Below are 25,863 nucleotides of genomic sequence, written 5' to 3' on the forward strand. Positions count from 1 at the left end.
TTATACTAATAATATTAATAATAATAACAATAAAAATACTAAAAACAACAACAATAATAATGATAATAATTAAGGGGGCTTGTGATGTGGCCGAGCGTCAGTGCGAGTGGCTCCATGTCTCTTGTGAGACATCAAGTCAGTGCCACACTTTTTGGCTGGTCAAAAGTGAAAGTCAAATAAAATAAGTCATATTTAGTTCTCATTTTCTTTGTCTCTACATCACTCTAATTGAAATTTAAATATTTCCCTTTTTCTGATTGGGCCACATGATCAATGTAATTAAAAAAATGATAACAAAAGAGTCAGTAATTAATGTCACTATGGAATCACTTATCGCGGTGCCATAAACATCAGAATAATAATGCATAAAATTTTATGCCAGTTAAAATATACATAAAATAGATTTGTGATTGACTTGATGACCACATCATATCCCTGACATCATATTTTATTGATTTTGGTGATAACCTAATCCTTCGTTTCTCAAAAATTACCTTTAAGTATGAAGAATCATGTTTAGACTCATTTGACTCTCAAGTAGTTTCTCATAGTTTTTTCAAAGCATGCCATTCTTGATGGAAATATATGTGGCTGGAAACTTAATTACACATTCATATCTCGTTGAGTGTTCATTAATATAATATCTCTTCCTGCTAAAGAGCACCCATGATATGTCTGTAGTGTCTCCAAACTAATGGTTATGGGATTAGCCAATCCAACTGATTCATGTCACAGTTGTGTAAGTGGTCCTTATATTAAAGACATCAAAGACATCCTGTGGATGGACATATGTACTTTAACTATTATCTATGAGTTCCAAATCACAAAATGTCTTCATTGCCTTGGGTGCATAAAAAAAGGTTTATGAAGATGGTTTTGTGGTCATGATGGAATTCTCCACCCTTGATATATGAGAAGACACTTCAAGAAGCTGACTGGATGAATTCATTGGCCAAGACAGTGGAATATTGGAGAAGAGTTATCTTATATTTTCAAACGCATCAATACTAACTCGAATGACTGATTAAGGTTTAACATTTGATCATACCCAAAGTCATCAGAAGCATAAAGCATATGAAGGAAACTCAACCTATCCATTGATTTCAAGTTAATGTGATGTTTTATTTTCTTGTCATTAAACATTAAATATATCTTAAAAACTCAAGTATATTAAATCCTTTACCTTCTCTTTAAACCAATCAAATACATAGTAAATAATCTCAATTTTTTGTAAAAACTCATTCTGATAACTTAATTCTAATTACCTACAGCATAAAAATATATATAAAATTTTTCTTGCAGAAAAAATAGGAATCCACACTTTTTTATTCTCGAAAGTTATAAATAACTTAACAAATATGGACCAAGTTATACATGTTACCATTGACCTTGTCATTTGGCTGGTCAAATAGAAGTCTGTAGATTAAAAGTATACTCTTTCACGGAGCATATGTTCATAGTGTTCTCTTCATGATTTGATTTCCAAAATCACTGTTAAAAGTCAAAGTTCCTCATAAAAATTAAATGATAAGTAAAATATGATTTTTTGATTGTCTTGCTAACGGTTTCCAATAAAATGAAATCAATTAAAATGGTTTAACAACTGCTTCATAAAGATATTGAGCACATTATCAATCATGGATAGTCATCCAAATACATTCTTCTTCAATTGGAATCAGTAAAGGGAAAGAAATGATAGGGCAAATAATGTAGAAAGATAATATGTAAGCCGAAGCATTCTTAGTCCAATAAGATGAAAGGAGAAGCATCCCTCAAATTTCTACCTTTCAACTTTTTAGTTGTTGGGAAGTTTATCATTGAAATAATTAATTTTTAACAAATAATTTGAAAGAATAAAATGTTATTAAATCCTGAGCAATCAAGGCTTCACTTTCCATTGAATAATGAAAATTTTAAGGCATTTTTTGGATTCATGTTTGCTTTTGTGATTGGGATGACAAAAGATTTATAGGATTGGTAGGGAATTGAGATCCAAAATCTATCCAATTTGTTTCCTCTCTGCCAACCAGGTTAGTATTAAACTTAAACATCCCACCATAAAACTTCATATCATGATCTAGATTAAAAACAACATAGATCAACTCCTTAAAAGTCCATATTTCTGCCACTACAATGTTTCAGAGTTCTAAGTGATTAAAAGATCACTAGTCCCCAGTTTTGTTCGATAAATTTGTTCAGATCCCTTCCTTGCACACTAATTCACTGTCCCTTCTGATTAAAAAATGGCAACCCAAATGGTTTAGAACTGATTGAATCTCCCAGTGGAGAACCTCATTTCATTGTTCTAAAAATTTAGATTATTTCGAGTTTGAGTGATAGATTTTACTATATCTTAAATGGCATTAATCCTGATATAGTCCATCAACAGGCATGGATCTCTCACAAATCCTTTGATCTGCAGTAAGTTAGGAGTCAATTAACATAGCTATTAGAGACCAAACTGAGAAAATAATATGCTCGAACAGCTTCACCAGAAATCTACCTACCTTCACTCATCTCTCTATGTTTAACCCTATATTATCACCATTACCCTTGCCTTATCCCACTTGATCTCGATGACTTGCTCACACATTACAATTCACACCCCCATGATCTAATATCCATATATTTTCACTCCACAGCACCCATTAACCTCTCTACCTGATCTTCATGATACCCACAAAAATACTCTTACCTCAACAATCTACTCTCAGCAAGCAATTAGCAGTCCAAAATCTCCACTTATCATTAACTCCAGTTATCATCAAACAGACCTATCTCTCACTATCTTCCCTAAATTTCAAACGTGTCCTCTCTCAACACACACACACACTCTCTCTATATATGTATGTATGTATATATATATCATCCATTAATCTCTCTCAAAAATACTCTACCTTGACAATCTGCTCACAGCAAGCAATTAACAGTCAAAAATCTCCCCTTATCTTCCCTAAATTTCAAACGTGTTCTCTTTCTCTCTCTCACTCACTCTCTCTCTCTCTCTCTATATATATATATATACATATACATATATATATATATATATTTGATACAAACCTGCATTCTGTCCTTCACGTGAAGGTTTGTTTTCCTTCAAAGATGCAAACACCTGGTGCAATACTACTCTCTCCTTCTATCCCCACCAAGAACAGCATACAGTAGCAATAGGGAATTCAGAGAACATGAATATGGAAATTAAGACAAAATCAGAAAGAACTATTAAGTCGAATGCCACACTAAACTTAGCCTCATGTATACATACAACCAAGTTGAATATCATACAACTATTTACAAATACAATTTGAAATTACCCCTGTTTCATTTTCTCCCTCTATTTTTATGCTCCATTTCATCATGGAGCAAGTGCAGATAGGAACTGCAGAGGGGAGATGAGAGAAGGGCATATTTGGCAAGAAATAAAGTCAACAAACCGCGCCAAGAACGCACCTGTAACGATGAGTTTATGGCGTGGCCCGCTGCTGCCTGCCTTGGACCGTTTGGGTGTTGGTCAATGCCTTCTTCTGCAGAGGCTTAAGGGCAGCCATGATTTCTGAGAAAGAAGGCCGAAGCTTCGGGTCCCTGCAAGCAAGCAATCAGAAATTTGATAGGTATGTGGGTTCATAAGTAGATACCGACAGACCGACATATGGACAGACGGACTGATGGACAGACGGATAGAAGGACAAACAGACAGACTTTTTTTTTTTGAAATAAGGATAGGGGAGATCACACAAAGTCGGTGACCTTCCCAGTGAGATAAAAATATAAACGATAAGTATATGAATGGCCTAAAAGGCCGGCCAGGGCCTTGGCCTTGGGATTTTACACCATGCAACAGTAAAACCCGCAGCCGCAATTTAGGACATATGAATGGACAGATCGACGGACAAGACAGACAGAGGAAAAGTATTGGAGCAAAAGGGTCTTCTAAGAAGGAGAGAGAAAGAGGAACTAACGTTTGCCAGCAGTTAATGATGATGTCAGCAATGGCAGGGTTCAAATCCTCGGGTATGTCGAGCTTGCGGCTTTGGAAGCCGACAGCGCCCACAACCTGCATGGGGTTCATTCCCCCCCAAGGCAGTTGCAGCGTACACAGCTCCCACAGTATCACCCCGAAGCTGTAAACGTCACACCTGTAAATTTCCAACAAAACAAATCAGTTATTAAAATATTATAAAGTACTCATTCTGATTCACCAGAACGTAAGGAAGAATATTTGAAAAAAAAAAGAGGAAAGGGGATTGGACTCTTACTTTTCATCCGAGGGTTCATTTCGTAGGACCTCTGGAGCCATCCACTCAGCCTAAGAAAGAAACGCAAATTTGATGAAAAGATTGCAATCGACAAATTTATGGATGGACATAGAGTTTCTAAGAAACAACCATGAATTTGAATAATGTTCAGCAAATATACTGTCTGAACAAGCTCAGCAAACTAAGGGAGAAGAAACAAAAGAAAAATGCATTCACCTAAAGAAATACAAGGGAAAAAGAGTAATCAGGGGCATATTGGTGAAGAGTAAAGGAAAGAGAAGGCTGCTCGGTGGCATTGTTTTCTGTGGCACAGAGGAACAAAAGGAGTATTGTGGCACGCTGGTTATTAATTCTACCAGCTTCCTCCTAAATACTACACACTTCCTCCATCTCCTATCAGGAAACATAACATAGGTCTATGCAATAACATGCCTAACGTTTCAATATATTTTTTTTGAAGAAAATCATACCGTTCTATTGTATTTGTGGTGATGGGATACTGTCCTTTAGAGAATAAAATAAAAACCAATTGTAATTATCTACGATTTGTCCTCTTTACAGAAAAGCAGCAATCAGCAAAAACGCATGTAAGCAAACAGAGGAGAGGGATACTACAAGGGCATAATATTTGCATTGGACAAGATGTAGATCCTGGCGAGGGCCCGTTCTTAAAACATAAGAAGAGCACTACTCCAAGACAACAATGGTAAAACTGGCTCTGATACTAAAATAGTTGGACCCAATCCCCTTAAGCACTCAGTGAAGGAAAACTTTCCACATTTCAAGGCAAATCGTTCAAGTTTTCAAACAAGGGAAATGGGGAATCGAAAGGGAAACACGAAAGGATAGAAAAGAGGGGCAGCCAGGAGTGAGGCCATGTTCCCCTCTGCTACACTGGCTAGCTGGAGGATCTACCAAGAATTGCAGGAGGATGTATGAAGACAGGAAGAGAATGTCTGGAGATCTGCCATGGACTCACATGCACACACTCAGGCTGTGTACATGGGACTGGAGATGCCAATTTGGGCTGCATCTATCCCTCTATCTATATTTGATGTTCTCTGACGAATTCCCAATCTGGGATCATACCCCTATTCCATGCCAAAAAGTCTCATTTTCTTTCAGATCACTAATAATATGGCTTACTTTTACAAAACAGAGGTGTTATGAAGTAGCACGTGTCAGTAACGTGCTACGTTAGGTGAGACAGAACAAGCCGTTGTACTTGAGTCTATGTATATATGTTTCTGTTCAATGCAATAGAAATGCGCCTTTTTCATTATTTTGTTTCTCAATCTTCTCTCGCTTGTCGATTGATAGGGAACTGACGAGGATTTATTGGGAAAAAAAGGAAGAAAAAGAGACATGCTCATGTCGCTCATGCACCAAGCGCCTCGGGTCAGACGCTGGAAGAGACGAGGGCGGCTAACAACCTATAAGGCGCAAGGGCGCACCGAACAAAGGAGGAGGAAGAGAAGACCTGGGTGTGGGGAGAGTCCCCGCGGAGCTACGAGAAGGGGGTGGGAGATCCTCTCGCCATCTCGCTGGAGACTTGCCGATCCAGCAGTCTATCTTTTCCATTGTTGCAGTTTATTTATCCGTGGACTTGGCATTTCTCTCATCGTCGATTTTCATCTCGGAACATTGTATTCTGGTAACGGACAACGCTAGAGCCGAGTTATCTCTTTCTGTAGAACGACCAGTGGGGCAAGTTTGCATCTATAACAAACGTTACATTTCAGGAACTCGGAATACCGTAACATCGATGCCTTAAGAGAATGCCTTGCCTCCATCTTTCTCTCTGTCTCCTCTATTTTTCTCTCTGTCTACAACCTAGCTGAAGCTCAGATCGGAATCCTAGCAAGAGGAAATGATGCAGTAAATATGAGCTTAGACGTCATGGCTGTAGGCCAGTATCACTAGACAAATAAAATGATAAGCACCCCTTGCACACTTATATGTCCAAGAAGAGAAAGGGAAACAGCCTTTCACCTGGGGAGTGACTCGCACGTGCAAGATTTTGAATAAGCCGGGTATGCAAATGGCCGGAAAAGAAGAGATAAAAAGGGGAGCGGCCGGCAAGAAGAGGGTATCGACAAAGTTGCAGAAACTCTAGGGCGACTCAGGAGATCCTCCCGCGTCCAGACCGCCGATCCGGCCGTCCACGTCTCGCCATCGAATATTCTACTCTGAGATACATTCTTCCAATTCCTCTCTCACCCTGCATTCTCTCTTTCCGCTGGATTGTTGGTGCTTCTTCTTGATGAATCTTATCCCCGGATGAATCTCTCCGTTGAATGTATGGATACTGTGTTTCATCGATCACAAGTGGAATAACTCAGAGGATTATGTTCATTGATTGAATCATTGTCAAGGTTCCTAACATAAAAGACATCCATTCTTTACCTGATTGATCACAGTGCTCAAGTTCTCGGTTTGAAGGCTCTCTCCGTAAGGAAAAAACCCATCTTTGGCAAACAGATCTTTGCACAAAAATCGTGGCATAAAGTATCGTGAAGCATTTGAAGATGTTGAATGTATATGTTAAAGATTGTAATTGGATCAGGCCCACTCGGATTATCCAATGGGCCTCATAAGGTATTACCCGATTGGCTTAAATGTCAAATCGGGTAAGTAACGGCTAGTAAAACTAGCCATTACAAGTAGCCGTTATGGCTGTACGATACAAGATCTGTATATAAGCCTTGAGAAAGATGAATAAAATGTTGTTCTTTGCTTTCTTCTCTTCTGTTTGTCTACTCTTCTCACCTCCTTCTCAAGTGCATCATTATTCATCCACAGAAGATATCCTTGAATTTTTTAAAGACTTCTAATCCCTATGTAATACATTTTTTCTAAAGATGGGGTTCAAAATCAAAGATATTAAATTCCGCCAAAAATGAGTGTATGCCGCTACATGTGGCAACCAAAGGTATTCTGATCCCCAGCTACAACATAACCACATCTAGCAAATGAAACGGAATCAGCTAGGGTAATGAGAATGTGCAGGATAGCTGACTTCCTAGCCATGGAAAACTTGCTCTTCGCAAAACAACTAGCATAACTGATCACAGGGATAGCAAATATCCTTTCACAACAACTTCCAAAACATGGTTTGCACCGCCAGACATGGGTTTGCACTGACCATGTAAGAGGAGAGCTTTGGCTCTCTTCACCTGTACCTTTGGGTGGTTACCACTTTGTCGGATGATCGCCTAAAATTATTTTTCAAAATAAAAAACATGGGTTTCCGCATGCATCCAAAAAATCTCCTTTCTGTGCGATGTCATATCCAGTACCCTCAAACCCAGAAGAGAGCATGTGTATAAGCAATTTTGGAGGCATAGTGTCAAATACTATTAGTTGTATGAAAAGTAAAATATCGATGGAATCTGTTTTCAAGAAGAGGGCCAACCCGAGTGTCATGTCATTGTTTTGAAAAAGCAAGCACTATCCTAAATTCTGGTAATATGAAACTAAGGATGGAAAAACCTCAAATATGGTTATATTTCGAGATCCCCTCTAATTAGAGAGATCGATCACTGTTGAATGACAAAATACTATCTCAACTAAGATAACCCTTGAATATTGCATAATCATGCAGGAAGTTTTTTTCTGAAAAACAATCATGCGGGAAATTATGCGTAGGAAATCCCAGGAAATACACTGGGCAAAAATTTAAATCAAAATTATGAGAGTAGTGAGGGTGTGACCACGCCATGGAAAGGGAATTGCCGTGGGATGATGGTGACTACGATAAGGAGGTTTAAATCAGGAATTCAGATTTAACTTAATCTTCTTTACCGTCTTCAAGGGAGGGCTAAATAGAGTTAAAGGGAAAGGGGAAAGTTATCCAAGCGACAAAAGAATAAAATTCCCCCTTTGGGCTAAATAGCTGAAGATGCCATTGGCGGGGTATACAATCATGTCAAATTTATAATGAAAGGAATATATTAGGAAGATGTGCTTTGGAAGTAGTAGCTCCCAAGTACTTGGATCACGTCAATATGTTAGGCATGCTCAAAATTAATTGTGGCATAATCTATTTTGCCAATTTAGAGCAGATGATATAGAGTGAACATATTTACCTTTTCTTAACAAGACCGCTTTATAGGCTGTGGGGTTTCTCCTCCTCTACTCTATATTCATTGCACTCACTTTTTCACCTACTGGATACCAACACAACACTTTCTGATGATTTGGAGCAAGGGGAAGGAGAGGGTGACCTACCGGCTTGACTTATCTTCATCCATTCATCTCCCTCTTCCCTTCCTTGTTTTAAAAGAGTGCAATCTAGAGGGATCCATACTCTTAAGGTTCAAGACATTCCAGGATAAGCTAGCTGATGACATGAAATGGACAGAATTTGATTAATACATGATGTGCCACAGACATGAAGACTCCATAGAGATGTTGGAACCTCCTTAAGATCGGATTTATGCAAACATAGTGTGACCTGATGGAAGAATAATTTGTACCGAACCATACAGAAAGAATGCTGGGGAGGATGATGATAAGGCGCTCCCTCGGACGTATGAAAGCAAAAGAAGGAAGGTTGCCACGTCACGTGACAGCCTGGAGCCAAGAAGTCCAATCGAATAAAGACGTTACGGAGAAAAATGAATAAAAGGAAGTTTTGGCCGAGGAGGGAGGGCACGTTGAAGAAAACGGTTTTGTGTCGACGTCGAGAGGAGCTCTCGAGGAGGGGGTGTTGCTGATTCGGCTCGCTTCTGATCGCCGGGGTCGATACGACCTTGTAGGCGGATATCTTTGAGTTCTTGTTATTTCTTCGTTGTTGGAACGTTTCAGGGCGGAAGTCCCTCATTTTTATTTGATCAACGATTCCTTCTTCCACGATCAACGTATTACTAGGCTACGTACACTGCATCTGGAGATCTCGAGAACTTCTCCAGCCATATTTCATCAGTCCGTGTTCAGAATATTTCTCCGAATTAAAGGGACATTATCAGATGACGACTGAGAAACCCTTGTTAAGTAAAGAAAAGCAAGGGATAGTCAGAAACAGGTAGGAGTAATGATGGGTCATGGGGGAAAAAGAATGTGACCACACCAACTGATTGCAAGTTAATGAGAAAATTCTTTGATATGGCTAGTAAATCAAATGGTCAATGATTAAGAGCCTTCAAATAAAATGATGATTGGAGATGGACAATGCTTACAGTTCCGGCCATTGATCTTGATGAGAGAAATGTACTGTGCTTAATCCGGGACAAACCAAAGTCACAAACCTGGGCATTATTCAAAAGATCAACCCTGGATAATAATAAAACAAGTAAAAGTTTTGACCGCAGCTCAAAATGCGCACCTTCACCACCCAGTTCTTGTCCACAAGGAGATTGGGAGACTTGAGATCCCCGTGAACGATCATTGGCGAACAGTTGTGCAAATAGTTCATCCCTCGAGCCTACCATCCAATGCAACATCACAAAATATAAGGAATAGTTTCTGAATGCCGTGTGGTTGTAAGTTTAGATGACAAAGAAGTTGAAAGGTTGTGTTTGAAAAGACATACAACATCAAGGGCCATTTTCAAGCGCCTTCTTTCATCCAGCTGATTGTTGGGCCTATGAATTAGCCTGAACAAACTACCTCTGGCAGACAATAAGAAAAGATTATTACATGGTAAAGATAAAATAGTCTGGAAACAGGACTGACATTATAGGAATCACTGGGGGCACTTCGGATTCGCCTGAGTGTCATATTTACACAGAAGGAAAAGAGAAACGAAGTGCCAAGAAAGTGTCATATTTTTTTCATAACGGAGACATATGAGGTGGCATAAGAACTGGAGAGGGAACATAATTATTAAATAATAATAAAATAATTTTTTTCCAAGATAAGACGGGCAAGGTTGAGATTTCTTGCTTAAGGGGAAAAAATTAGGATCACAAGTCCATGCCTATTAATTCCAAACGATTTAAATCTAAAGTGGATTATTTAAGAAACAGAAATTCTTTTGCAATCCAAAAATGAGCTCATATTTTTAGGTAGCTACATATTCGACCAGTCTTTCATTAGAGTATACTGCAATTAAAAATACTAAAAACTCATACCTGGGAAGGAACTCCGTGACTATTGAAAGGTTTGGTACACGAGTAACCGCTCCCATAAAGAGAACTACATTAGGATGGCGCAATCTTTTCATTATCTGGACCTACGAATGAGAAATAATCACCGTTAAGAATAATTTGGCGCACAAACCCAGGCAAAAGTTTTCAAGAAACATGGAAATCAGAAATATTAAATAAGATGACGCTATGAGACCTGATATTTATTTTTGTGTGATCTCCCCTATCCTTATTTCAAAAAAAATATACATCTAATAATCCGAAAGAAGAACAAATTCATTTGAAATTGGATTTAAGCAGCACGCATTTGGTGGATTTCCTCTTTCCTATCCATATTCTGGATTAGCATCACAATCACGTTGTATGGTATTTAAAATTAAGTGTAACACGAATCATATAACTCATCTTGATGTCTACAAAAATAATTCACAAAATACTAAGGAAAATGTAGACCAGATTATTTTTTCGAGAAGAAAAGTAGACCAGATCCATGCTTGGAACCATGGGACTGAAAAGATTGTCCCATGATTGATGGAATCTCGACAGATGAGTTAAGAGAAACACAAGAGATATAAGTGGGCCCTGACTGTCAGACATCTTTTGACATCAATAGAGATACATAACAAACAGGTCATAGGAAGACAGTAAGATCTTTAAAAATAAATGATCACAGGAAGAGTTCATTTAACGATAAGAAGGATACATGAAGCATAGAAGTTTCATGAACAATGAGACTAGCATATTATCAAGGTTTCCGCACAAAAAAAACTACAGGGAAGAACTGAATCAAACTGGTAAATATAAATTAAATATAAATCGCAGATTGGGAGGAAAAAATAAAATTGTTGGATGACGAAAAGTCAGCAAAAAACTTCAAGCAAACAGTAGTGAATTACTTCAGTTCTAAATTCGTCCAAGGCGTCCCCTGAAAGATCTTGCTGCAAAAACTTCTTTATGGCGACTTCCTAGGGACAATAAACAACAAAGAATTCTTTGAAAAAAAATAAACAAAGAATTATGTCATTAGACAGAAATAAATAAATTGGAAAATAATTTAACGGGAAAGTGCTCAGCAGGAGCAAATAAATAATGTTGTCTTTGTTTATCTCCCGAAGATAATCAATGAATACAAGTTTCTGAAAGCTAGGCTAATCACTTCACATCCGGAGAAATCATCAAGCCCAAAATCAGAATTAATGGACGAAAGACCTGAAAGGTGACATTGTCCTTCAAACATGTCTCTATGTTCAAAGATCATAGAAAAGAATGAAAGTATCAATCCCAGTCGAACAGACAATCCTAAGCAAAGGAGCTGTGAGAGGGTATCAACCATAATACTTCAAAGAAAATATAATAACTTATCAACCTCGTGATGCTTTTTGAATATCTGACATGAACTTTTGGTAATTCTGAAGGGTATAATCTGTATGATGACAAAATTCTTAACATCGGTGACTTCCACAACAGTAGCAAATTACTTGGACGAATCTGAGTATGTTCCTGGTATAAAGGCCGCAGACTTATCCGGAGAATGATTGTGCATTGTCGAAAATAACTTTTGGATAGCCAAAATGTGAAAGAACTAATAGACTGTCAAAGGGCGAGCCTTTATAAGAAAATACCATGCCAAGGAAAAGACAGTATTACCCCAATGGGGGGAAACAGTTAACCCTTAGTCCCAGAGTTATGTAAGTCATTTTATAGTCTTTGTTGAAGATATGGGCTTGCTGAAGATATGGGCTGAAGATACTGAATGGATCACGCTGAGGGAGAGAGTTATCGGGCTTCCTTTAAGCTCTTATCTGGCTCTATTAAGCCCATTAAGCATGGCTAACGGCGAGTCAAACAAGCCGTTAACTAGCCGTTCGAAAACTAGCCGTTCGAAAACTAGCCGTTAGAGGGCTAGTATAAAAAAAGATATGAACGATACTGTAATTACTGTTTTGGCTTGAATAAGTTTATTTCTCTCTTGCTTCTGCTCCATCTTGCTCAACAATCATCAAGAAAAGTCGACAGTCTTCTAACGGGGTAGATTTTCAGTCCCTCCTTCCTCTCTCTCTCCTCTAGATTTTATTTTTTTATTTATAATTTTGAGTCATAAATGTAACTTTTATCCTCAGTTTGCTTATTCTGAGACAAGAAGAAGTTGCGTATGACCATGGAAGAACTTGAAAATCTCATTCCAAATGGATTTGAATTGTCTTTCCTCATCCTTCTAATTCAGACACAACCAATGTTTTTTTATCAGTGACCATGCTTTATCCAAGTACACTGTGAGCAGTATATCATACTCCCCCCATTACAATTAAATACAGTGTGAACAGTCATCTTAAACAAGTCGAAATGGACCACACTTATATCACAGAATCTTTCCTCTAAATAAAAATCTGATGGTGTAATTTTTGGGATTGTTGATAAAACTCTCCACAAGGAAAGGTGAAGATGCACGAAAGTTGCATCGACATGAAAAATGAAACAGTAATTTTTTTTTTAAAAAATGAAACAGTAACTGCATGTTGGAAGAATGACCCATCAATGTAGGAAACAAAGGAAAACCCAGATATTTACAGATCCATCGACAAGGACATCGAATGATTCTTGAACATCCCAGAGTTAATTGTATGGGAAAATTATAACTGTGTAATAGACCCCGAGAGTAAAGCAGTTCACGCATAGACTTTTTGCGACATATTTGAAAGAAAATATCAATTCAGGGGTATAATAAGAAATAACGAAAATTTTAAACTTACTGTCCCATGTAACACTCCATGGAAAACCTCCCCGTAAGAACCTACAAAAATAATACAAGAGAATTAAAAATTACAAACAGGAAGAGAGCGCACAGCAACACATGGCTCAAATATCTGAAATGATAGAAATTATAAAGAAGAATACCTAGTCCAATCCGCTCTCCCACAGTCAAGTCCTCCCATAATATCTCAAATTCAGCTACATCATCAAGAGCAAAATCAGATTTGGTGCTTTCATTTCCAGTAGATCTGTCAGAATTTCTCTCAGCTTCATGATATGACTCAGCTGTATGACTTCCATGATCAAAACCGGCATCATACTCTTTCCTGGGAGTGCCATCTTCTTCCCCTGATTTCTGAATTGAACTGATCGGTGAACCACAAACAAGATTGAACGGTTCGTATTGCTTGCTGACCGCGGCAGTGGTTGCAGCCACCACAGCAGCAGTGGCTGTGGCGGCTGCTGCCATGGGAACCTCCAAAGGGTTGTCTGTGCTTGATTTAGCGACAGCAACAACCATAGAAGAGGCAACTACAGCTGCAGTTGCGGCAGCAGCTGCGACAGGCATTTTCTTAATCAATATTACTGGTGATGATGTAAGCTCAGCCGTTGTTTCAGATTGAGGAGAGGGGCAAACAACAGATAAATCCAGGGGTCGAGGGACACCTAAACCTTCAACGGGTTCAAGATGATCCACATGAAGCCTGGGGAAGACCTTTGATGGATTTAATTGGCCATTATTGTAAACAGATTGGCTCTGTTGCCTTTTTTCATCCTTTCCAGTCACTGATAATTCTTGCATATCAGAAGAGCTCATGACATCAGACGCTGTTGAATCTGACTGAAGAGGGCAAATTTCGGCAAACAGACTGGGCGGCGCCACAACCCCACTTTCCAGCAATACATCATGAAGCTTCTGAGCCAATTGTGGATTTTCTTTAGCGGCATCAATCATGTACTGTGATACGTCCTTCGCTTTCATCCTTCGAACAGTAGTGGAACTAATGCCTTCTGTCCAAGAAGGAGATCTCGCCAAAGAATATGTATGATTTTGTTTAGGGGTGGTTTTATGTGACGAGGCTTTGAGGTTACTAAAAGCATCAGACGAATGTTGAGCTTGCGCTGAATTTTTATCATGCAAACTTTTACTGGTTTCTTTTCTTTCAGGTTGTTCAATCTGATTACCAGTTTCCATTTTGGCGGCAACGGTTAATCTTCTTTTCAGTTTTTCATGCTCTTCCAAACAGCCAGGAGGCTCTGACATGCTGTCCACAACTGCGTATGAGGAACTAGATGGAGATAAACCTATTTCACCATCTCCACGAGTTATTACAGCATCAGATGGAATGAGAGTTCCTGGATCTGCCATAAGATCAACGATGTACTCCCTGCAATGAGAGGAAACATTATGTTCAAAACTGGAGTAATCGGTGATGCAGGCCATTAAAAACGTTATAATTTGAAATATTTACAAATGAAACGTGGTCACAGATTGATTGGAAGTAAACAGGGAAGCCAGACTAAAGACAGTCGCAAATATAATCCATTCAGGAAAGCCATCTCGAGGGTTAAATTAGTAGTAAAATTTTCATCTACTCGTTTATTGAAGGCTGCAAACCGGCCAGCATAGGTGATGATGTAGAAATCTATGTTGTGGCCAGTTATAACGCCTAACAAATCAGTTGTGGTTCTCTAATGCTGTTTTTTTTCTTGAAATATGGTTCTCTAATGCTGTTATCCCACGCCTTAGCATTGTTTGACCAACCAGTTCTACATCTTCCTTTGCGTTGGGAGGAAGCAAAAGCATTTGATCCAAAAGAAGTTTTTTAATTGAACACTCCATACATTAGGGCAATTTGGGCAACTACAGCAACCAAGACACCTTCGATTGATGTGAAAAGAATGGTTAATAGGGTTAGGCAAGTTTTGATGATGTTGACATGTGACATTTATGGTGATGTTCGATCACAGTTTGCTGATAACGTTATCGACATTAACAAGCATCACCCGTCGTCATCAACTGCCATTTTAGGTAGTCAACATCAAATCATCTAGGCTATTTGACATTAAGAATTAGGTTGGCTTTAGTGAGGATGACAATCTTTAACGAGAATTTACTAAATTGATAGCGGACAGAACCAACCGTCTGTGATAGTCAATACTAACTGTCAACAATGACCTCACCAACATCATTGTCATCATCCGCCAACCTACAATTGGCCAATGTCAACATCATTGTTTCAGTGTTGATGACATTTTGTTGGTGATTAATGAAGCCTAGTTGCAAACGTTACAAAAGCTAATATGGTGACCAAAAAAGGTTATACCTCCCATTATTCATCTTCACAATGTTGACGGTTCCGTCATCCGAACCTGTATAATACTGACCTTTCAATAATTGGCATGGAAGGCCCACACTGTCAGACAAGACCTGCAAAAATTTCCAGCTAAAATGAATACAAGTATCGCAGCAAGCAATCATTATGATACAAAAAATCGTAGATATCTTCCCTGTTCAGAAAATGATCAATTACTCAGGTACTGTGTTTATGCTGTCTACTACAGTAGCCAATGTTATCATTAATGTTTCTGCCCTAAAAATGGAATTAGTTTTTGCCTTTCATTTTAAAAAAATGTGCAACATATAAATAATGTAGACATTGATATTGTTGACTCTGAGAAAGATCAACTCCGAATCTCGATGGTCTACTATTTTGGTCTACTATTTTGCCGACGGAGATCTTGACCTTCCCAAGTAATTAGGGTTTGCAGAGTAAACAAAACTTGATGGTCTCAATGAAGTGGGAAACCCCACTCTACAAAGGACTACTCAACCCCGAATCCGGCTCTATTAGTCTCTAAGTAAAGTTTAAATGGGCCTTCTATGACGAGCCACATAGGAGTCACATAAGGGAACGTTAATAGGGATACACTAAAGGCGGTCCATTACTGTAGGCTGACAGCTTAAAATACCGAATCCAGAACTTTCTTAGGCAACAAGGAATCAGACAGGACAATTGATGGGGAATGTGCAAAAAAAATGAAAATCTAGAAGGATAAAAAGGACATTCTTTCAAACACAACACAATAGTAGACCAAATTTCTAAGATATGACTACCATATACAAGAACATGCACTCTCCGGAAATATTATCTTAATTACTCGCGTTTTTTCCATGTGGCGAACAGCTTTAATGACTAACTATTAACGTGTACCTCTAATCAATATTTAGATCATTAAGAAAGACAGACCGAATAGGCAAAATATATGCTCACTGAAATCTCTGAAATTGAGCAAGAAACTACCTTGAACATCAGAGCGCGATGTCGCGCTAGACCAGTCATCAGGAGACCAAGTGGCAATATTGTATTACCCAAACTGAGTCTCAGACGATTTCTCAGGTCCTTCCATTCTTGTGAAATGACTACTGTGTCCTTGACAGCACCACCCATATGCTCAGCAACCAAAATGGCAAGACTTCGGGCCAAGGTGCCATCTTCATGCTCTTTGCCGGCTGACCTAGATTCTAAAGCCAGCAGGAGTGCCTTGTTTTCGAGATTCAACAGATCAGTGTCACTTGCTCTGTTCACAATTATTGCTTCCCAGTCAATACAATCGGAATCAGGTATCTCTTGAAGATCCACGAGTGAGGGCATCCTTGTGGAACTTGATTCAGAAAAGATACCATATAGATCATAGAAACCATCCAGGATCTTGTCGTCATAGCTGAGAACGCTATAATTCTGAGAAGTATAGACAAATTTCGTGCGAAATATGTCAGAAACTTTTAATGACACGGGCTGATAGCCTCGTTTGTTGGTTTTTTTCTGGGTTCAGATTCAATCTTCTCTAGAATTGAAATCAGAATGAAAGGAGACTGCATAAAAACATCAAATTTTGAACAAAGAAAAGGAAAAAATAGCATCATAGATAAAAAGAGGAACATTACGCTTTGCAGAAGAGAATTACAACTATTTTCACTCTGTTTCTTTCATCATACTAAAATCATGAAACAGCGACCATCATGATTTGTCAATTTTTTTACTATTTCTAACAGCTCAATTTAATTTTGGAATGTCAATTATTTTCTGTACATTAAAGTATTCATAGAAAGGAAAACAGCAAACATACAAGGATGGTCAAACATTAGGATTCAATTATATGCATGATTTCATTTTATCCTGACGCATACTACACTATACTACAGAATGAACAAGCACCGATTTAGGCATTATCAAACAGCTAAAAGTATCCAGGAAGAAAATGCATCGCTCCAATGTCTCTGCAACGGTGGAATGAGGACCCAATCAAATCATAGATATCTAAAAAACCTTTTTTCTGAATTATAATTCACCTGTTTCTGAATAAACTTTTCCCGTCGGTAGAAGTTAAAGCATCAGTGCAAAGAAAAACTGACTATGACCACTGAAATCAGAAGATGTAAAACAACACATTCACCTGTAGATTCCATAATACAATCAAAACCGAGGATTTCAAACTCCAAAACTGAGGAAAAATACTAACCCAGTATCTGTAAGCAACAATTTCTGCCGGTGTGTTCTCCAGAGGACAAGACCCAAGGCTGATTTGCTTCACAGCCTCGATCTGGACAGCCTCAGGATCTTCCTTCGCGCTCAATTCAAGGGCGAGCTGTATTTGATATGCTTCAACATCCAGATCATCACACTCCCGCGCACCAGAAACTCGTCCCGAGACTTTGTGTTCAAATCCTGGACCAGGATAATGGTAGCTGCGAGCACCTTCAACCTCCAAAGGTGAAGGAGGGCATGAAGATGAAGTATTATCCACGTTAGAGGATTCACCATGCCTGCTTTTAACAGAACTCAACCAATTTGAGAACCCCGAGAGAGGTCTTTGATCAGCTAGCATCTGGAAGCTACGGTGCACTGGCGACTGATTTCTACTACTTCTGCCTTCGCCGTCGCTGGAACAAGACGGAGCGTCGTCTGATTCGTTCTGCACGATGTGCAGCTTCTTGAGGATGTTCTTCATCTCCAAAATCCTTCCCTGCTATCTTCTCCTGTTCCCCATTCCCCTTGGTTTAAAAAGACAGACAAGGATTTGAAGAAAAGAGCAGATCTTTGCTGAGAAACTGGGCATGGTGAGCAGCATTCATTTACTCGGGGAAAGGACGGATCCGTTATTCCTCGAATTTCGATCTGATACGCAGATCTTTGAGGGGTAACCGACCATATGCAAAAGCGACAGAGATTCAATTTTCATTTCGTAAACAATGAATCCAGACGAGAATTCTTCAGCTTGGGGGAAGTAAGAATCCGTTCTGCCAAGAAAAGATATTGATTTAGATTCCATTTCTTGAAGTATGAATTCATAAGGGCATTCAGCTACCCGGGGAAGGATCTGTTCTACCAAGAAATTTAGATTCGAGTCTCATTTCATGATTAATGAATCTGGACGAGCATTCATCAGCTCGGGGGAATTAAGGATCCACTCTGCAAATAAATTTGACCTGATGCGCAGATCTTTCGCAGGGAAACCGACCCTATGGACACAAGACATTGATTCAAATCCCATTTCTTGAAGTACGAATTAATAAGACCATTCCACTACTCGGAGTAAGAAAGCATCAGTTCTAACGAGAAATTTAACCTGATACCCAGATCTTCGCGGGAAAACCGGTCATACGAACAATAGCCAGCGATCAAAATCCCATTTCATGAAGCACGAATTCAAAAGAGAAATCAACTAATCGGGGGAAAAAGGGATCGATTCTACCTCGAAATTGGACCTGATACTCATCCGGTGCCACTCTGATCGTTACACTGCACCAATTCTGAGCAAAATTAGGTCAAAAAAGAGCGATTCTTCTCTACATCTGGCAATCTACCGAGCAATAAGAAGCTGAGATCGAGCTCGAGGAGGCGGCGGCGATGGCGGCGGCGGCGGCGGCGGCGGCGGAGGAGGGCGGAGACGACGGGGCACTGACCTGGCCGTGAGATAAAAGCAAATATTTAAAGGGCCTTCTGGTCAGCAGTTAATAACGAACTTATTAGGGGGTTTTCTGATTTGACCCGGGGTTCTACGCTTCACGCTGATTGGTTGAAATCATTGAGGATGACGTCAGCCTTTTTCAGTGGGCCCTACGGGGCGAATTTCCAACCGCCCCAAACCCCTAGAACCGCCCAAAACCGCTCGGTGACATGACAAACGGACGGGACGGTTTTTTCGTCTCCAGTACAGGCAAACAGTCCCGTCCAGTGCCTACTTTTATATCTTTCTCTATCCCTATGTCTATCTATATTTCTATATCTATCTTTATCTCTGTCATTTTCTCTATCTATCTATATCTATCTATATATCTATCTCTATCTCTATCTCTATCTCTATCTCTATCTCTATCCTTATCTTTATCTCTCTCTCTCTATATCTATCTCGCATCCCCATCCCCGACAATCGTGCACTAAACACGCAGGTGCCCCAAGTGCCTGTTGATGACCAAAAAATTCACTACATTTAATGCCAAAAAATATGTCTTGAATGTGTTCTGAATTCCTGACCTCTAATTTTTAAAAAAATATAGATTAAATAATTGACCTGTTGTTGGCCTACACCCACATGAGTCATTTATTTAATTTATATACTTATATTTATAACCGATCAGAATCGCTCCTTAATTCTGACCCAGACCTTAGGCAGTGGGCAAAAATTAGAACTGCACCACGCATCGACCACACAACCGCCCAATTGTCTTTGGGATCGAACCACTATCGCACGAGGACTGTCAAGAGCGGGGCTATTTTGGTCAGTAATTATCCACGAGTGATGGGATGTGGGCCCGGGCTCTGTTTACATCCCCAGTTTCTCTATTCCTGTGGCTAGTAAATATCATCATAATGTCATATATTAGATTTTATTAACAAGATTAAGGTAGATTAGCCGCAACAATTACTTTTGATTAATGTCCACTGCCCTTTCTGAGCTTCAAATATTACTCTATCATTTGGGCGAGAAATTTGAAAAAATAATTTGATGAATGTTGTAGTGGCAATCTCCATCTAATTATTTGCATTCCTTTAAATAGTTTCATGAAACCATAATTTTTTCTGAAAATATTTTTTTTGAAATTTACTTTTTTCCAAAAAATCTTAGCACACTTGTTCCTATTTAATGGTCCAGACAAAATTTATAATTTTTTTATCAACTTTTTGCCCTTCATGTATCTCTAGAAGAACTGCACCTCCATCTATATTAAAAAAAGTCAGCTATAAGTGTAGCGTGATCAGCAATTTGTTCATCATGTTTAGCCCTAATGATTAGCTCCATTATATTGGAGAAATTCCATAAAAAACTTGGTCTACATATTCAGAGGCAATTTCCATTTTTCGTTTATTTTAATAGTTGGGAAACAAAAATTATTAGAGTAAACTTAGGAATCTCAGCCCAACTGTTTTTCTTGGTCTTGTCAAATTTAAGACAAGCCACTCAACTGACATACCAACATTCAACTAAGTGTAGATCACTCATCGTTTTCTACTGTGACTGTGAGCTTGGGAGCACTCATCACATTCAACAAGCTCCAATATTTGAGATAAATTTCTACAGTAATAGTCTATGGATGTAATGGCCACTTCTATTTGTTTTTTTTCTTTCAGTACATAGCTTAACAAAACCACATTTTGTTTGAAGAAGCATAGCAACCTGATCCAGACTCGACTATTGTGCAAATATATTTTCATTAATACTCATTTCGCCGTATCTTTATCATTAGAGGACATGATACTTCATGAAAATTCCAAAATCAAATATAATTATCCCAAATAGTTTATTTCTACCAGGACATAAATGTGAAAAAAAAGTATGCACTGGCATCATTGCTTGCCTCTAACAAGTTAACTATCTAATGTAATATCATCCTCTAGATCATCCAAAGAAAATTTGCTCATTATAAAAATCATCAATCAAAAAAGCTAGTTTAAAATCCATTAAGATTGTCCTTGGGGTTTTATGCTAAAAAATCAAGTTCTTTAGGATAGACACTTTTTACCCTTGATGTTTAGAACTTGTCTGGACTAATTCAACTTGAAGTTGGCCAATGTTGCATAATCAAGGGCCAAGTGCACAAAGAAACTCTGCTTTCAGAAGTCTAAATCTCCTCCAAGCAAGATTCATAACACTCATCAAGATGCCAAAGTAATGTGATCAAATCTAGATGTTCTTATTGGAATATGAGGGCCAATTTGACGGAAACGGATAGAGAGAGAGATGTAAGGGAGATGATTGATCAAAAGGTAGTGAAAGGAATTGTTGGAGAGGGAGAGATGGAAGGGAGATGACTGATTAATAGGGATTGATAGAGAGAGGGATGGAAGGGAGATGATTGATTAGGGGGGAGTGAAAGGGATGGAGAGAGAGGGAGATGGAAGGGAGATGACTGATTAATGGGGATTGAGAGAGAGAGAGATTGAAGAGAGAAGATTGATTAAGGGGTAGTGAAAGGGATTGATAGAGAGAGAGATGGAAGGGAGATGACTGATTAATACGGATTGATAGAGAGAGGGATGGAAGGGAGATGATTGATTAAGGGGTAGTGAAAGGGATTGATAGAGAGAGAGATGGAAGGGAGATGACTGATTAATAGGGATTGATAGAGAGAGGGATGGAAGGGAGATGGTTGATTAAGGGGTAGTGAAAGGGATTGATAGAGAGAGATATCGAAGGGAGATGACTGATTAATAGGGATCGATAGAGAGAGAGATGGAAGGGAGATGATTGACTAATAGGTAACGAAAGGGATCAACTCGAGGGAGAAAATTGGATATATGCTGATGGGAAACCATACCAGAGAGAGGGGATTAATGATCAGCCATTTGCCAATTCTCCTTCAACATCATACAAAGTTGAAATGACCATAATAAGACTTAATTACAAAAAATAGCAGAAGAAAAAGGGTCGTCTGATTCAACCAATTAAAAGGCTTTTTACAAGAACAAGATACATGGTAATGGGTTGAGGTGTGCCCAGAAGACATCCTCAACCTGCGCCTCAAGAATATTTAAATGCATCGGCAGAGAACTATTGAATAATATCAAGGAACTACATGTTCTCCAAAGTAGTACCATCATATAAGATAACACAAGGCCCCTCTATGTTCGTGTTCATCGAAATTTCTGGCTATTAATGTTCAAATCAGAGGGGGTTGACCATGGATACTTCATGGATGGGTCTCTTGGAAATTTCCTGAAGTTCAGAAACGGCGCCCAGAGTAGCAATCTTTGCAAATCAAAATAGTAGTGTATCAGTTTACCAAGAAAATCAATTAATGGCTACAGAATCTCACTCCACTCTCTATGATCAGCTTCCCAGGTAGGGAAAGTATATGCATCAGAAAATTTTAAAAAAATAAACAAAATCTCACTCCAGTGCGACAGATGTTAACCGCCCCAATAACGCGAGAGATGAGTGCCCCAACTCTAAATAATTCTTTTTTTGACTGAATCACAACTCTAAATAATACAACCAAAATCCCGTAATCCATTTCTTTTCTTGCATTTGGTTGAAATCATTATGAACAAAAAAAGCAATATGAAAATTTTACTTCAGAACTCAACTTTCCAAATATCGAGTGATGAATTATGCAGTTCTAAATAATATAACCAAAATTCAGTAATTCCTTTTCTTCTACGATTTGATTGAAAGGACGATGAACAAGAAAAGAAATCAATGTCTTCTTAAATAGGAAGGAATGGCCAAACAGATTGAAAGAGAATTAAGAAATGGTTTTATATATTATGTACTGAGATATTTTAAAAATATTGTTCATAATTTAAAGTCATGGAAGCAGAGGCTCACCCGGGGAAGAAAATGAAGACAAGCATGAACTGAAGATACATCTCAAAGAATTTGCGCTTATACCACCGGAGCCTCATCCAGTTCATCAGCACTGGCTGCATTTTTTAAACAGCTCAAGAACATCAGAAAACTCAGATCAGAAACAATCTCCCCAAATTAAGATTTAGTTCCTCAAGAACTAACCGGCACCACAAGAAAGTAAAAGAAGGCGACAATAGCAGACTGTATCAGGGTCGAGGTGAGATCATCATCGAAGTTATTATTACTCCCAGTGACAGCTAAAGCCGGTTGCGCAATCTGGAAGCTTAAGAGTTTATAGATATCACCAGGAAATCATCAACAAAGGGATGACATGATGTTCTTACAGAAGCCATCAGAGCTCCACAATGTAGCAGAAGACCGGAAAATCTCTGGGCATCATTCTTTTCCGAGATCACCTGGAATCAAAAATTAAAAATCAGTACTTCAAGAACACGAACACGAACAAGAACAAGAACAATAACAATAACGAGAACAAGAACAAGAACAATAACGAGAAAAATAACGAGAACAAGAGCAAGAACAAGAAGGTTAGGGATTCACCGGATCTGGGTCTTGAGCGCGGAGTGCAAGGGGGAGAAAGACGAGTCTTGCTTGGAGAGAGGTGCTTTGCTTGAAGAGGCCATTCGGGGAGGGAAAAAATCGCAGATTGCGAGAAGGGCAACGATGAAATGGAGAAGGGGACACCGCTGCCGCCGCATGGGCCGGCGGCAGAGCTGAAAATCTCATCATTTTTGCTCAGAATTGCCTCTCCAAAGCCAAGGAAGAACAGCCACCCCTCTCCCTCTTATCTGGACTTGAGTGGCCTGGAGATGGGTGCTAATTCCACAGAAAAAAATATTTTTTATAATTTTTGCTTTGGGAAATTTTTAGTACACATCAAGAAAACAAGATTGAGTGACATATTTCATTTTTAAAATTTCTGATAAAGTTCAGGAATAGTTCTCAATCCATGAATTTAGTGATACTAGCAAGGCTAACTAGATGGGTGTCTCATTTGATAAGTGACTGACTCTAATTAACACAGTATATTTATGACTACACTAGGTTTATTTTTACCCTTGGTTTTGCTAAGCCAATTTGCCTTTATTTAAGTATTCTTTATCAAATGTTCATAGAGTGATAGAATGATTTTCTCAATCTAGTGTAGTCTTAAATATACTGTGTTAATAAGAATTAGTCATTAAGAATTCTGTAATAACAGTATAGTTTATAATGATGCAAACACTAATCGGCCTCAAATGTGTACTAACTTGCCTATACGAATGTTGGCTACCAAAATTAGTTTATGCATGGTTTCTACTGACATAAGATGCACTATACACTAACATCGTTTATGAAAATAGATTAGATGCATGTTTTGATTGGGAAATATAAACATTCTATCTTCTATTGTACACCACATTTTGATGAATTTATCAATTGACAGTTCAGTATTTATCTTGAATTATTTCAACAATCTTTGCTGTAAACTGTAGCATACTATGTTAGTTCTTGTTATGTCTCGAATGATGGCATAAATGAAAATATGATTACTTCAAGGGTTAAATGAATCCACAAACATGAATGATAAACTGAAAAGCGTACTTTATCATTTTTGTAAGGCTGTATTGTGAGCCCTAACAATCTCAATAGAAAGTCGTCCCTTGCTAGCTTGCAGTGATCAGGATTGGTTGAATTTGTGATTGAGATATTCTTTAAGAATTTTTCATTTCTCAAGAAATCCATACCACAAATATGTCCTCCATCAGAGCCCTGTGAAAGAAAATACATTTATTCTTAGTTGGAACAGCATATATTTGTTTCTTAGAGATCACGATCAATCTGTGTTGAAACAAGCCAAATTTCAAGACTGCACTCTTTCAAATACTTGTTCTCAAGATTATGGGCTTTCCCTAAAAGTAATTTTTTTCTGAAAAATGATCCTGGACTAAATAGATAACACCATCTGAACTGGGCATCCGAATATATTCAAGAACCATATTTATTTATTAAAAGAAAATACAGCTAATTCGTTTTTCGATATCCATCAGTTACATATCATAAAGATAAAAATAAATATTATTTGCTCTGCACCATTTTCTGATATCACTCTGCTTTGTCAACTGATTGTTTAAATTTTGAAAATGTAAATCAAATTATTGAGTTCTGAATAAAATGTAAATCAAATTACTGATTGTTTAAATTTTGTAATATTTTAGAAAACAAGAAAAAATTTCCATTTCTGAACTGATTCTTCAACTTCAACAGAACAATAATAAAAATCTGAATCAGTTTTGGCTAATATTCCAAAATTTTAAATTTTAAGTTAGTTTTTTTTCTGGTTCATATTTTCAATTTTTATTCAAATATGCAATGCATTATCTTACAACTTGAGGTGGAAAATTGTACAAGCTGAATATTTTTTATCTGAGACAACAGATTATAACTGCCGTCTGATGATTATTAATGTGTAATATGAGAATTCAATCTCAGATGTAAAACCTATTGCAACTGAATTTACTATGCTCTACTCTTTAATGGATTACCGCAGAATAAAAGTTTTGCCAAAATTTAGAGGTCCTTCAAATTTTAAGAGCAAGTTATCTGCTACTAAAGATCTATTTCATTTTAATTTAAATATTTATCACATGAATTTTACTAAGTGATTTAATATCTTGAGATATCACATATCTGATCTCAAAATTCTATAGTTAATCTTGCTATTAAGTGGTGTCTTCAAATATTTACTAATTTGGAACTAGTTTGTGGGGCAAAGAGAAATGGATGATTTATCCCATACTGAATATAATTACTCTATCTTAAAATCCTGAAATTACTCCTTTCAAATGATAACTTATCTTGAAGTATTATTGCTGCGAAATTGAATTTTCTTATTGAGACTAACCTAAAGAGAT

At 38.1% G+C, this 25,863-nt stretch overlaps 2 protein-coding genes across 6 annotated transcripts; both read right to left on the reverse strand.

The window, feature by feature from the left end:
* Positions 1-3,212: 3,212 nt before the first annotated feature.
* On the reverse strand, positions 3,213-19,082 carry LOC144704143 (putative serine/threonine-protein kinase SIS8). Of its 5 annotated transcripts, none has more exons than XM_078576415.1 (15): positions 18,854-19,082; positions 17,621-18,398; positions 16,402-16,839; positions 15,424-15,527; positions 13,241-14,484; positions 13,096-13,136; positions 11,242-11,310; positions 10,331-10,431; positions 9,790-9,868; positions 9,583-9,681; positions 9,437-9,505; positions 4,257-4,306; positions 3,960-4,136; positions 3,451-3,582; positions 3,213-3,379 (listed from the first exon to the last, which is right to left on the reverse strand). In XM_078576415.1, exons 2-14 carry the CDS (start codon positions 18,107-18,109, stop codon positions 3,465-3,467), a joined length of 3,078 nt encoding a protein of 1,025 aa, XP_078432541.1. In that variant the 5' UTR covers positions 18,110-18,398; positions 18,854-19,082; the 3' UTR covers positions 3,213-3,379; positions 3,451-3,464. The 5 variants fall into 5 exon arrangements, with proteins under 5 accessions (XP_078432541.1, XP_078432542.1, XP_078432543.1 ...); XM_078576416.1 differs by adding an exon at positions 18,488-18,620 and having other exon boundaries at positions 3,213-3,582; XM_078576417.1 differs by having other exon boundaries at positions 3,213-3,582; positions 18,854-18,900; positions 18,966-19,069.
* A 2,928-nt stretch (positions 19,083-22,010) lies between these two features.
* Positions 22,011-23,758, reverse strand: NDHL (inorganic carbon transport protein-like protein). Its single transcript, XM_078577184.1, has 5 exons — positions 23,510-23,758; positions 23,293-23,364; positions 23,111-23,224; positions 22,928-23,022; positions 22,011-22,348 (listed from the first exon to the last, which is right to left on the reverse strand). Exons 1-5 carry the CDS (start codon positions 23,696-23,698, stop codon positions 22,234-22,236), a joined length of 585 nt encoding a protein of 194 aa, XP_078433310.1. The 5' UTR covers positions 23,699-23,758; the 3' UTR covers positions 22,011-22,233.
* Between the last annotated feature and the right edge of the window lie 2,105 nt (positions 23,759-25,863).

This window comes from Wolffia australiana, chromosome 6, assembly GCF_029677425.1.
Source record: "Wolffia australiana isolate 7733 chromosome 6, ASM2967742v1".
NCBI lineage: Eukaryota > Viridiplantae > Streptophyta > Magnoliopsida > Alismatales > Araceae > Wolffia > Wolffia australiana.

Bases quoted from the DNA above. Each gene is read 5' to 3' on its own strand.
- LOC144704143 (XM_078576415.1), bottom strand. From the start codon at position 18,109: ATGAAGAACATCCTCAAGAAGCTGCACATCGTGCAGAACGAATCAGAC. The intron at 14,485-15,423 runs GTATAACCTTTT...CTCTCATTGCAG, and splicing joins GTGAAGATGAATAATGGGAG to GGAGTACATCGTTGATCTTA. The intron at 4,137-4,256 runs GTAAGAGTCCAA...GGAAATTTACAG, and splicing joins AATGAACCCTCGGATGAAAA to GTGTGACGTTTACAGCTTCG.
- NDHL (XM_078577184.1), bottom strand. From the start codon at position 23,698: ATGATGAGATTTTCAGCTCTGCCGCCGGCCCATGCGGCGGCAGCGGTG. The intron at 23,023-23,110 runs GTTAGTTCTTGA...TAAAAAATGCAG, and splicing joins TTTACTTTCTTGTGGTGCCG to CCAGTGCTGATGAACTGGAT. The intron at 22,349-22,927 runs GTGAGCCTCTGC...TGATTTGCAAAG, and splicing joins GTCTTCATTTTCTTCCCCGG to ATTGCTACTCTGGGCGCCGT.